Source organism: Ambystoma mexicanum, chromosome 1p (assembly GCF_040938575.1).
Source record: "Ambystoma mexicanum isolate Mex_15411 chromosome 1p, UKY_AmexF1_1, whole genome shotgun sequence".
Taxonomy (NCBI): Eukaryota; Metazoa; Chordata; class Amphibia; order Caudata; family Ambystomatidae; genus Ambystoma; species Ambystoma mexicanum.
The window spans coordinates 553,035,095-553,049,668 of NC_090921.1; the positions used below are offsets into that span (position 1 = coordinate 553,035,095).

At 42.3% G+C, this 14,574-nt stretch overlaps 1 protein-coding gene across 2 annotated transcripts in view; it reads right to left on the reverse strand.

Moving 5' to 3' along the window:
* Positions 1–14,574, reverse strand: part of LOC138575469 (phospholipid-transporting ATPase IK-like) — a 1,193,252-nt gene that overhangs the window by 60,223 nt on the left and 1,118,455 nt on the right. For both annotated transcript variants that reach the window (XM_069649486.1, XM_069649487.1), the window contains 2 exons: positions 11,181–11,404; positions 8,353–8,436 (listed from right to left, as the gene is read on the reverse strand). In XM_069649486.1, the coding sequence (XP_069505587.1) occupies positions 8,353–8,436; positions 11,181–11,404 (308 nt within the window). The remainder of the gene's footprint in view (positions 1–8,352; positions 8,437–11,180; positions 11,405–14,574) is intronic.

The following is a 14,574-nucleotide window of genomic DNA, read 5'->3' on the forward strand; positions in this document are numbered from 1 at the left end:
TAATTGTTCTTTTATAACACGCGTAATACCGCGCTCAAGTGGTTTCTAAGCACGGGATCGGGATTCAAACCTGTGTTGCACTGCATTGTCTTGCTTCTAAGACAAACGTGTTGCTCCTGAGCTATCCTTCCATAAAGGGTTGGTGGGAATGAGAGCTTGTATTGTGTTGTCTACAATGTGACACAGGAAATGCACAGCACAATATGAAACCTCAGTGCGCTAATGGTCGCCATGGACAATTTCATCAGGAAATGCAAATGGAGCGTTCTCACTTATTAAGATGAAGTGAATCCTTTTAAATATTCCTGAATAATGCATTTTTGCTTGATATGATAGAAATATTGGTTCTCACTGAGCAAGGTATATAAGGAAAGCCCTGGATCACATAAAGTACCTTATTGACGCGTCTGGTTGAGGAGCAATGTTTCCCAGCTGACGCACAAATTTTGCACCTTTTGATTGGTGCACATTTTGCTGCCAAATTACCCATACCCAGTGCAAATATTCCCATCATTGGTACAATTTATGGGATCCAGCCCCACCACAGTTACTATGGACTGTTCTCCCAAAATAATGTAGATAGGTGGTACACGAAAGGTATCACATTTTCTCAAGAGAAAAGTGGCTGTTGCAAATGCAGTGTTCAGGGACACATCAGAATACTGTCCTGAACATGTGGCCATTAGTGGAGTGTTTCAACCAAAGCAAGAGTTGTATGGGTTTTGGTGTTTATTAGATTCAAATGTTCCTCATCTTAAACCTACAGTTGCACATTTCAGCCGGAATGTGCTGGAATTTAGACCAGCATTTGCAGTGGACTGGATATTTAAGGAGAAGTTCTCCCAGAAATGTTAGTGGCCCAATTTATAGGGCATGTATTTTTTAGCATAAATCAATCATATTGTTTTTCCTATGCATCTAACCTTCGACTTTCTGACATTTAGACACGTAAACCGCACTGCTCGGAAACCACCATCTTGTGATAATCTTTTCTGTTGAACAATTGCCCTAAGTTCAAGAGCATCGGTGGCAGTAAATCATAACATATGCCCCTCAAGCTGACATTGCCATGAAAAACCCATATGCTGTGATGGTGGTGCACAGTGTAGCCATCATGTCACCTACTGCAAAATGCAGAAGATACTCATACACATACACAGTCACTTGCTTTTCACAAGAAGAAGATAACAAATTACACTTTTCAATAATTACTCATAGTCGGGAATTATATTTCTTATTGCAATGGAAACAGTTAAATACATCCAACGTAGACATTACAACCTTTGTTGCACTTAATCAATGGAAGAACAGATTGTTTACTCCAAGCCATAGTAATCATGCTTAGGCCGACCTTCACATTTCGTGCAATCTTTCAGATTTCATTTGTTGATATTTTAATCCCAGTACATGAACTGTGCAAGGGAAAGTTCAGTGGAGTAAAATAGAATCCAATGCAGTTCCATCATCCATTTTCTCTTGAAGCACATTTCCGTTTGGGAGGAAAAATTATTTGTTACACATCTGAAATAAAACTTTGCTCTCCACTTGGGTTCATTGATAAAATGTAGCCATGACTGTCCTGGTGACGGGCACCACAAATAGCAAACAAGAGCAGCACGATTGTTCCAGAAGATACTGATGACTGTTATGCTCATGATGCTCCAGTTTTGGGTGAAGAACCCATCCAAGGGCAGCTCCCATGACACACTCACATTTTTAGGACGTAACTATTTAGATGTAAAAAAGAAAACATATATTTTAGTGTGCATTGTCAAAAGAAGTAACAATGTTACCTGCATTTAAATAAAACATAACTTTATATGTATTCCGCATATACAAAGGACTCATATAAATGCATCAGGTATTGCTTTGTGTTTTTCAGTCAATATATAAGGTTCATGTCAAAGTGTGGCAATCTATTATTTTGGGATGTTCCATGTTTACTGCATACCTCACAACTTTGCCTGTTACATGGGGGGTGTATTCAAGCAAGTCCTGTGTTGCTATATGCAATTGCAATATAAAACTAAACGAAAGTTCCATCATTCAAACCGAAGGCAAAACCACAATGTGCAAAAAGGCAATCACATGCAAGTGCTAACATTTAGAAGATATCAGTTATGCTTGCATTTTATTTATTTAAACATTCTTTCTACAGGTTATGTTCTAATAAAAACATTCTCTGTGATTGTGTCAAGTTGTAGATAAATGTACAACATTGGTTCATGTGCAGCACACAGTTACATAATTATTACAATAAGTATGAACACGATACTTTCTTTATCAAATAATTAGGAACATATTGCAGCTCAAAGTCTAAAATATAAAGACATGTGTAAATTCAAACATGAATACAATATTTTGAAAGACGGTTCCAGGCTATCATCCCAATTAGCAATTGGCACAAATCTTGAAGAACTTGTGAGATCTCTTTATATATATATATATATTTATAAAGAGATCTCATAAATATATATATATATATATATATATATATATATATATATATATATATATATATATGATCCGCCAGTCAAATGAGGAGCACTTTCCAACACATTTTCGAATAACCCTCAGGACTCCAGTTCCATGACACTTCCTTTATTTTTCAAATGTGCATAAAATTACAGCGCACAATAGCCACCATCAATCTGTGGCTCTCCCATCATTCTCAGCCCACAGTGGTAGCGTTTACGCGTTTCACGGCAACCTCCCCGCTTGCTCACAACAACTAACCCTTAAACCAGTGCAGATTAAAATACAGAGTGCAACGTGCAGTTGGAAACAGAAAGAGGACCGGTATTTTCTTTATAGTTGCCTTGTCGGCTATCTTTGTGTGGGTTTTTCACAACACTTTGCTTTCATCAATTAATGATACTCCATGCTATTTCCATGTATTGGCCACAAATTCATATTTGCTGTCTCTCACACATGTGTATATATTAGCATATAATAATCATTCATGGTTACTACTCACCTGAACTGTGTTGATAAAACACAGTTGGAACAGCATTGGGGCTTTACTTGAGGGTCAGGGGTGATTGTCTTTAGTGAACTTTCATGTTTCATACATATCCTGCGAGAAGTGTATTCTACAGACATGGAATCGATTGCCCCTCATGTCCTCCAAGCAATCCTTGGCTGTGCTGTCAATCTCGGATACTGGAAATCTGCTGTTGAGCAACCATGTTCATATCAATGACATATCCTTAGGGAAAATGTGTATCAGTGTACCAGGAGTCTTATCATCGCTGATATTACAACCCAAAACAAAACATGAAGGCATTGTTTTACAATACAGAGGATATAGTAAATACATGTACACAAAGAAAATTGTTATAGTATGACAGTGGTTTATACAACAATAGAAACCTCTCAAATACAAAACAATTTAGATTTTGGTAACTTTCCTGTTCACAACTCTGACCCTCCAGGCTACCCACCCATATGTCACATGAAGAAACCTATTTCTGGTACTTCATCATCCATGGTGCCACAAAAAGATAAGAGCAATGAAAAAACAATACATATTAAAAGAACCTATCATATTTCAAGAATAATACATTGCAAGGTTGATAATGGAGAAGTAATTGAGAAATGAAAGGACAGTTTGCATGTAAATTGGATTATATGCAATACATAAATGTAGTTGAAAAAAAGTTGAACACAAGAAAACTCAATGAGCAGATTCTGAAATGAAGATCACAAGCCATGTGATAATGATATCCGTAGTAGACTGCAGAGATGTTTTCTTGCTAAGGATTTGAAGTACTTTATAAACACTGTGTAAAAGAAGTGGGACTGTATTTGAATTTGTCGTGTGGAAGGAGTGTTTTTATGGGTGTAATATGCTATCAGAACATAGCCATATTTGGGTATGTGTAAAGATTGAAGATGGTGAAGGATTGATGACATCAAATTTCGTAAAAGAAAATGACCACCAACCCACCCACCTCCATTGTGCGCATGTTCCAAGTATGAACTGACATTGGTAAGGGAGGGGGTGGGAAGCGAGTCTAGTAACCCAGCAGCTTGTCAAATGTCACACAGATACCTCGATTACAGGGACAGGGTCTTCAAATGGGAACATGGAGACACTGGTTCTAGGGTGGCCATGTGGCCAGTGGTGCATAGAGGATGGACCCCTTTGAGTTGTACATGGTATTCAGCACTTTGTGGGTGTACAGCCACCCACCCATCCCCATTGTGAATGCATGTCCCAAGTGAGAACTGCCCTTGATAAGGAGGGGAATGGATCTGGATTTAGCAAGCGGAATAGGCCTGGTACAGTGTCAAAGGACTCACACATATTTCGATTACAGGTATATAGTCTTAAAAGGAGATTATGGAGACACCAGTTCTGGGGTGGCAATGTCGTCAATGGTGCCTAGAGGGAAGATACTATTGAGTTGTTCAATGTTTTTCAGCACCTTGTGGGTGCACACCCAACCATCCCCGTTCGAGCGCATGGCCCATGTGAGAACTGCTTTTGATAAGGGATGGGGTGGATAAGTAGGAAGAAAGAGCAATAGGAGGTCTGGCACCTTGTGAATGGAAACACAGATATGTTGATTGCAGGGACTGGGTCTTCAAATGGGAGTATGGAGACACTGGGTATGGGGTTGCCACTTGTCCAATGGTCCCTATGCTAAAGACCCCTTTAAGTTGTTCATGCTATTCTGCGCATCTTGTGCATTCCCTTCCACCCACCCCATTGCGAGTGCATGGCCCAAGTGAGAATTACCTTTGGTAAAGGAAGAGGCTAGATCAGGACGTAGCAAGCAGAAATAGGCCCGGCACCTTGTCAAAGAACATACAGATATGTTGATTGTAGGGACAGGGTCTTCAAAGGGGATTATGGAGACATACTGGGTTTGGGGTGGCTATGTGGCCAATGGTCCCCATGTGAAAGACCCCTTTGAGTTCTACATGACATTCTGTACATTGTGTGTTCCCATCCACCCACTCTGATTACGAGTGCATGGCCCAAGTGAGAGCTATCCTTTATAAGAGAAAGGGATGGATCAGGATGTATCAAGCAGAACAGGTCTGGCACCTTGTCAAAGGACACACACATATGTTGATTGCAGCAGTTTGTATGAAAAGAAGTAGTGGAACTATGTTCCCTGCTGCCCACAAACACCATCTCCACGCCACCCCCCATGCACCATACAACTCACAAACCCATGTGCCTGCTGTTTAAGGGAATATTCAATGCAGTGCGCTGATAGTGCATGTTTCAACTTCTTGCTTCACTTTTATTTCAAAACGAAACTATTCCGGAACGGATTATTTTTAAAATAAAAGTATAGGAACAGTAAAACTTAATTTAAAAAAGTAGAGTACCACTGCTCCCAACTGCTCCTGCCCACTTCGACCACTGGATTGCAGGAAATGGGTCTTCAATTGGGATTATGAAGACATCGGGTCTGGAGTGGACAAGTGCTGATGGACGCAAGAACATGTTGAATTGTACATTCACTCAGCTCTTGAGAACCCACTGGCCCAAAACACAACCCAAGTGAAAAGGCACGGAAAAAGTGATAACAATGTATTGATGTGAGTAAAGGAGTCACAGTCCAACATTTTTAAATAAGGATATTATAAACAAGTTTACGTGCATTGGGAAAAAACAAGTTATGAATATCATTTAGGCATATCTTGTAATTGACAAAATGTAATTTTGTTGACTCTCAAAATGGAAGATGGAATTGTTTAGCATGAACAAAGCACAATAAATTTGGAAATATATCAAAATATATATTGTGGGTGAACCCATGACATCACAATGGGCTTGTTGAACAACATAAAAGACTTAAGTTGGCAAGGATAAAACGTATAGACACAATATTTATTCATTACGAGAATGAGGAGCACGAGGGTGAATGGTTGCTATAGGTTCATGCATCAGCATTGTCAGCATGGATCTTATGAGGCAGGTTGCCCTGAAGTCTTGCTGCTGGGTCACGCATTGTGGTAGAGGTTCTTCTTTGGATATGTAGGTCAAGCTGCCAGAGTTTTCCTCAGCAGCATCTGTTCTCCACCAAAGTTGGCATTACATCACATCAACGCCACGAACATCAAGTGGAAACGTCTTCTATCCAACGAGTATCAGGATCCTGCGAATGATCGTCACCACTTTCAATCGATTAATCATGTTTTCGGGGACTTTCTCTATCACGTATTTCCTCATCGGTATACTCAGGCTCGTAAAGGTATGGTTAAATTGAGGCCAAAATTATTGAGGATTAAAGGAGAAAATCAACTGAGGGAGAAACAAAATATTTAGTCATTTAGATTGCAAAAATGCATTGATGTGAGGAGAAAACACAGACATGGTATAAAAACTCATGGTGCAAAGACTACAGGAATAGGCCCAATGTTGGAAAGTTCTCATTAGCACATGAAAAAAAAAACTGATCTAAGTATACAATTTATATCTGATTTTGCAAAGACATTTATCAATTATGTCATAATTATTGAAAAACAAAGCGCTTGCAGAGAAAAGTCATTAGAGGTAGTCCAAGTATATTTTTCGGTTCTATTTGTCGCAGTTGCTAGGCAGCTGAAAAGAGCAAAAAGGAGTCATGGAGGCTCAAAATGAAATAGACTTACACAAAGACAGGAAAAGCTCCAGTGTTGTCTGATCAGAAAAGATTTGTTGATATTTATAGAGCAAAGAGGATTCTAGGAATTTACATGGAGACATGTCAATAGATTGCACACAGGGGACATTTAAATTAGACGTGCACTGGCAAGGGGACAAGGGGCTTAAGCTTAAAGTGAGCATCTGAAGGGCATGTGTTAATGTAGAAAATAAAATGGATTGGTCGATTTATGCTAAAAAATAAATGCTGTATCCATTGGGCCAATACAATTCCTGAACTCCTTTCAAGTGGTAACCCATATACAGATTGTGGTTGAATGTTTATCAGGACTACCAACTCCCAAGGTTGAGAATGTGCGACTAATATTCATCCCCTTATACAATCATGGCATGACCTAGAAGGCCTCCATAGGCCAGCTATCCGCGCCACCATCGGATGACCCTGCACACCCCAGCAGAGGCACTGTCCATTATCAGCGCAATAGGGACGTTCATATATGTTTTAGAATGAATGCCTTTTCTCTATGGTAGTGGCTATGAGGCTCTTCGCTTCTCGTTGACTTGCGACTTCCAGCTCCTGACTCAAATTCAGATTACAAGAAGGTGCATGAATGATTTGTAAGACGCTTATAAAATGAAGACAAGCTTCACAGCATTATTGTGGCACTGGCCTCCACACCCTCAATAGGACCATAGGTGCATCCTATTATATGACGAGAGCTGTGTAGCTTCTCGACTATTTGCAGAGTGCTACCTGGGCTGTCATGAAGAGAGCAACTTAACACACAGGCAATTTGCGGGAGGGAAACAATTTTATATTGGTTTGCCAAGGAGGTAGACACAAGAGAAGCCAAAGAACCTAGCAAGCCTTCCATGGTAAGAAACCTGTGCCCTTCCGGAGGAAAAGCAATGTCTGCTGCTTCAAATATGACATCAGTGAATTTCAATTAGCACTTGGTGCGGGTGAATCAGCCAACCAGTTTGATTGATTGAAAAGGGCTACATTCTGAACAAAGCCACACGCCTCCAAATGTTGCTTTTCCCCGACCACACTCCTCTATCGCCACTTCTTCTCCCAGCACATCCTCACCCATGCCCCCTCTTAACTTGGACTCTCACTTCTCCAGCCCCTCTATCTCTGCCTTTGCCGCCAGCACCTCCCATGGAAGTTGAAGAGGGGATCTGCTAAGAGGCCGGGCCTCCATTTCCAAGACGGCCATTGTTGAGAATTATTTTCTCATTTGTGTGGAACATCAACTAACGCACTTTCAGCTCTCCATTGTTTCATAGAAATTCCAAGCCCTTACCACCCTATGCATTTGGCCCGGGGTGCTAACAGCCACAATGCACACTTTCCTGGGCCATACCTGATGGTACTGTCCTGCTGCCTGCACTGAGAGCCCTCATTGGGCTCAGGCGAATTAACTTTTTCCACAAGCTGTTATACCCCGGCGGGGCCCATGGAAAGTGTCATTGTTGCTTAAATACATCAAGGCTGTACTTTTTGATCCTCACATGCTCACAGCTTAAGATTCAATGTTGGCTTTCAGATTCTGCTTGCATAAAGTGAAAGGTACGAACAGGGGGTTCGCCTATCTTTGAAGTGGAAAATGTATCTGTTAGTATGTGGACCACATTTCTTTCTCGGTATATGCACGCCTTGTGCTCCGCTGCATTACTCGGTGTACGCTTCCCCAAGGAGCTATGGCTAGAACGAGTGCATTCAGTTGCAGGTAACCCAGTACCTGCTCCAGGAGTCCCATGGAGAGCACTGGGAACGCTGTGAAGATCACAGCGTAGAATGCAATGAACCAGCTGTCGTACACCATCTGCATGAGAGACGGAAACAACATAATGTAATCAATGCCCCATTAAGCCACAATAGTAGTTCACAATTCCATAACTCAGATGTATCCCACTATTATTCACCATGCAGTGTGCACGAAGGTAATGAACCATCACCCGCTCACTCACCACTATTCACCATGCAGTAGTGTGTGCGATAGAAATTAACACTCACCCGCTCACTCACTCCTTTGAAAAGAAACACAAATTACCATTGAAATCATTGATAGTAATTTGGACTCATTTTTGTACTACTTCGAGTTTGAGGGGCTGCATTCTGATTTCTGAGAGCAGTGAATGTGTCAGTTATGCATATCTAGGCTGTGTTCTGTCAGCCATGCTTCTGGGGGGGTGGGGGGGTGGGCAAGCTTTATCACATCACTAGAATCCCTGTGAGACATACAGAACTGCTCGGTTCGACAGGTTGTCCGAAAACCGTGAGGGCCTCATGTTCCAAGTCTGTACATTTCCTGGAGGAAACACTTCGGCGCAAACAGGTCCCCTCGGGGCAATTTGTCATTTGCACAGCGGAATGAAAAAGGGAGATGTAAAGAATTCCATTCATGCCTCACACTTAGCTTGGCGGTGCCAATTTGGTTAGTGCTGCCTCATTTACTCATGGCAGGCAGCATTTACAATGGATTGCATGGGAATCCACAGCATTTATGGCAGCATGAAAATGTCATGTTGGCAATGATGCTGGTGTAGTTGTATGATGGAGATCATGTGAGTGGTGTAAATAGTAATTACTCTATGTACGCCCTCTCTGACACACAAATTAGCACAAATAGTGGTGTCAAATGCATGCATAATATTTTTACGGAAGAGTTTTTGCTCTACGTCATACGAAAATGACCATCAAGTACAGTTTGAATGACCCTCTCAACTCTAAGGAAGAACTGGACTTTTGCATGTCAAGTTGTGTCATATCGTGCAAACAAGCCCTGGCAGAGCCAACAACGTTGGCTTTGATAGATAGAACTCTTTCTCCTGCACAGCCTCCTCCCAGGTCCCAGGCAGTGTGCCCGGCATTGCAAAAGGAGTTCCACAAAGGAGAGAATTACGTTCCCTGGAACTCCTAGCGCCCTGTCCACCTCTGCAGTGTCTTCCATATGCATTCCACATCCCATATAAAATAAACCCGACCCTATATATGCGATGGTAAATTACCACCTACAAGCTACAACTAATAAAGAAAACGAATTGCGGCAATAAAAGGCCATCTGTGAGCCAACCCTATGCAGCCTTATTTTATGGTGCTGACGCACCACCTTTGCAGCAAAATGAATAGTGACACTAAATGGCCATCTATGATCCAACATTCAGTGATGCTTGAGTACTGTCTGACTCCGCGTGTAGGACCCCCACGGGCTTTATAGCCTTCAACCTTACTATGCACTCTATCTTAATATGTGTTCCTCCTAAGGCAACGCTAAAACACCACCTTTGAGACAAAACAAATACCATTAGGCAGAGGGTGGTGCAGGTAAACAGCGCCAAGAAGTCACTTTGGTAGAATACGGGAACTTTAATCACGTGACAATGCAGAGACAACTAAAAAAGTAGAAAGATCAAACTCGGAGAAAAGAAAGAAAAATTGAAACAAGGTGGCAGAAAGAAGCTCAATAAAGACCAGCAGGCAGACTGTATGATTGGATTAAGGAATTTGGATCATAACCTTAAACTATTTGAAGGTGGCTTCCATCGCTCTTAGTCCCGAGGCAATCTGCAAGCGAGGCACGGATTATTGTTATTGCCTATCTTTGTAAAACCGAGGAGCTTGGTTTACTGGATGGAGGGAAATGCATGATTTAGCTCAGGTGACAGATAAGTATGTCTCACCCCTGAGGGATCCACTACATCACTGGAAAAGAGACATGTCACAACTGTTTCTTTTCACTTTATATTTACAATGGAACCACCTGTTGCGCGACAAGGTTTGGCCGTTAATACAAGTGTACGGCGAGTCTTAAATGATCTTCTGTTGGAAGACATGCTTTCATGCCTAGTCAAGGCTGACTGCTCCTTTTTGGGTGGCTCAGGCTTGCTGTGACTTTAGAATAGTCACCCTATTCTTATTGCCCGGTATGGAAACAACGGTGGTGGTAAACCCACCGCCAACGTTGTTTCCATGCAGGGCGATCACAACTCCTGCAGGCGGGAGGTGATGTTCCCGCCAGGTCTGACCTGGCAGGTTTAACACCTCCCGCCTGCAGGCGGATGAGGGAACACCGGCAGCATTACGAGATGCTGCCAGTGTTTCCATGATCCCCATTCCCATTGAGTCCCATAGGACTCAATGGGAATGGGGATTAACACTATTTCTGCCTCCGTGATTCCCGGGAAACTGGGGTTGTAATGCCCCGGTAATTCCGGGAATCACGGAGGCGGAATGGTAATACGAGTCCGGTAGTAACCAGGCGGTTTTACCACCTCAGTTACCGCCGGACTCGTAATGAGGCCCCATGTGTCTGTCACGTGAGGTTTTCTGCTGGTCTCTCCGTGCTTCTAATTAGCTGCTGTATCCGATCATCCTAATGGGATTTATGATGTGGGCTTCTGGCGCTTGCTTTAGGAACTCTTATGCATTCACCTCGTTCCGATTTGCTGCACCAATATCTCTGCCACATTAACTCCAATTTCCTTCAAACCCCATGCAAACCAATCTCCATCAATCTGTGTTCCCCTTCAGCCACCTCCCAGCATAGAAACTACCCAATTCACCCACCAGAGCTGTAAATCCATTGAAACAAGCAAACCAAACGTGTCCCAACACGCTGGCGAAGGTCTTGTAGTAGAAGTAACGGAGGAACTTGCAGATGCGGAGGTAGGACCAGCGGCCATGGACAAGCAGCAGTCGCTGCAGGTAACTAAACTGCGCCAGGGCGTAGTCGCTGGATTGCACCGCCTGGGTCCCTTCCTGACCGCTAATTCCAACCCCGATGTCAGCAGCTGGAATACAGAATAGAAAGACTTCAATCGCCATCCGAAAGGAATCATAAGGTGAATTAGCGGTCTTCCCTAATTGCGGATTCACATGCTGGTTTTGTTCCTTTCAATTTATTTGTCAGATTTTAACACATTTCATTGTTATGACCAACTCATGATTTACTCTGTTTATATCTTTTTGGTTGTTTTACCAGCCTCCCATGCTGGCACAGTGGATGTCTGTGCGACTATTACTCCCCTTGATGCCTGTCGTGCCACTTCTTGGCTGGCAGCATTGTCAAGAGCCTACCATTCTTGTCTCCACACGATGTTAACATCTCACCCATTTCCTCTTCATCTCTTTGCCTTGACTATTACTCTATCTCACAGGTCTTCTGAACTTCCGCCTGCCAATCAATCCACTGCTCAATTCATCCAGCCAACCTCTCAGCTAATGTATCCATCCTCCAACCTCTTATTGGCCAATCCTGTCCAATAGATGGTCCACAAGTTCATCGCAGATCTATACAAGGTATTCTCCCTTTCACTGCCACCCGATAAACCATCTTTAATTTCCCAGTGCACTCTCTCCCATATCCTCAACTTCTCAAAAGCCGTCTGCCACTTCATTCCATGCTGCCTCAAACCATCTGCAATGCCAACCCATCCTTACCTGTTAGATGCCCTCACTATGATCGATAAAAAACTGCTGAAAATTCACATTCTCTACAGAGCATTTTACCTCACCAGCAATCGGCATCGCCCACACTGCCATTTTCTGTTTTCTAGGAATTGCATTTGTTGAATGAACAGCTCTTCTATAACCCTAATTCCCATGCCCACTTCACTGCAATGTACTCCAACTATCACCATTTTCCTCGTATCCATATACCTTTAAGAGTATTCTCGTTCATTTTCTTCACTTACGTGTGGATGATTTCTAACTTTCAACCATGGGTTGCACTATTATGAAACTGCCACAACTTTTCTGCAGGCCTCTGCTTCAATGGGCACAAGCGGCAATTCAAAGTAGCACGCGCAAAGAATTGCAACTACCCCGGCTGTGCTTCAAACCAACTAAGCAGGACACCACTACTTCTTGTAAAGGGGTGTGCGGTGCAACATCAGATACAGACTAACATGCTCATCATGTATGGTCCACATGCAATAGTGTTGACATATTGTTTTGCTAAAAGCCCCTTAGCCATACAACTAATGCAACCAAAATGATTAGGTGCAGTACAAATAATGATGAATAGTGTATTAATATAACAGGCAAATAGGCAGGCCGGAACCTATCTGTCAAGCTTTCTGCAGTCACCTGGATTTTTGGAGGTTGATGCTATCTTTATGTACCAGATGGTGTCGCTTGACTGGGGACTTGTGGTTGGACGTGGTTTGATGTTGAAAATTGTGCACAGTACAGGTATTGCCATTAGGTGGTGTTGGTGGCTTCTGCAGTGCATGTGCCATGATGGTTCCCGTCTTCCAGAACTAGATGACGGTACTTCAATGATGACTGGTTCAAAAAGAACACAGACGGTATCCACACCTGCTGATGAATGCCCTCAATGGTGGTGTCAATGACATTGAAAACAGGTCAGCAGTGCTTACCCCTTAATTCGATCTGAGGTCAGTTCAAGATTTCTTTCCTGGCCTTGAAAATGAGGGAACAGGCCCGGACCCAGAGGTTCCCTCAACAATCACCTATATCTTGCAGTACCGTCCTGTTTCTCTTAGTCCCAGTCAGCAGGGTCCTTCTCAGTTCTAAGATCTCACAGCCAGCTTTTGTGGCGTACTCTCGTTTTTGGCCAGCTGGCCTGCAGACTAGAGCTTTATTTTTTTAGATGGGTGTGCTCTGCTTTCCCTGACGCGGAGGGGAGGAGTACAATGCCATTGGCATCACCCAGGAAGTCCTGGTAGTGGAGGTGCATAGAGTTATGTAGAGCACCCCCTTTGGAGTGTCTGTAGTTTTGTATTTAAACCATGCAGCGCTTAGTCTTAGCAGCTCATTACCAGATAATTGTCTCAGTACCTCCACAAACTGGTGCAAAACCTAAAGCATGCATGCAGAATTGGTGCTTAGATGGGTGTCCCGAATATCAGTTGTATAGGTGCATGCTTTCAAACATACTGGATGCTGGACAATGTAAGGACGTGTATGGCATTTATATTGCCAAAATGTAATGGTATTTTTGCAAAATGTGGCATTTTTGTTGCCAGCCGTAATATGGCATATATTTTTTTGCCAGTGTGAGATGTAAAGGTGTTGTTGGTGAGTTGCAAAGTACAGAATTTACAACACAGCCAAGCCCAACTTGAAACTGCAGAGAATGAAATGCACGCATAGAAAAGCTTAGTGCTGACAGATCAAATAATGAAGTGCACCATTTTTTTTGGATGCCTCATACATGAAAACTACATGAGAATATACATAACTAACTAACTTTATTTAATAATACTAAAATACTAATTCTAACTTTTCTAACATTAAAATGCAGTATTCTATGATAAATGAGGTAAAATCCATGTTTTGGTGGCACTGCTGTAATTCATATTTAAATACACAATGTTGTTTGCTGCAGCAGGAAACAGAATGAAACATTAATACAGGGAGGCCTAAAGCTTTCATTGTTCTGAACATGAGGGTTGATACAGAACACATTCTTGTTAACCTGATTGGGGGAAATTATAGGCAGACAAGTAACGTCAAAAGGGGAAGGATAGGAGATTTCTTGAGACAAGAAATGCGGAAAAGAGTTAGTTGGTGCTGGACTGAGAAGACTGACGGAGTTCCAAGGGGTCAGAGCGCTGGCTGTGAGAGATATCTCGCTAGTGCTCCCCCACACAAGATTACAGAAGCATTTCGCGCTGACACTGGGCCTGCATTTGCGAGTGTAGCAAGGTCGTGCTGGGAACTTCAAAGAAATACTAACCTTGGTGAGATATGTACCAAGTGAGAACCATTTGAATTGCCGTATGAGTCGCTGAGGTTTATTACAGTGCAGGAAGTAATTGCATGTTTATTTTTCATCATGTTCAGAATGTGGGAACATTAACTCATGTTTCAAAAGACCTGCTTGTTCTGTTTTTTTTTTCTGTAGTCCAGATGATGTTGCAAATAACCCATGGGAAGACTTGATGACATATAAATAAGATGCAATTTAATAAGTATCCATGAAAACAAATGGGAT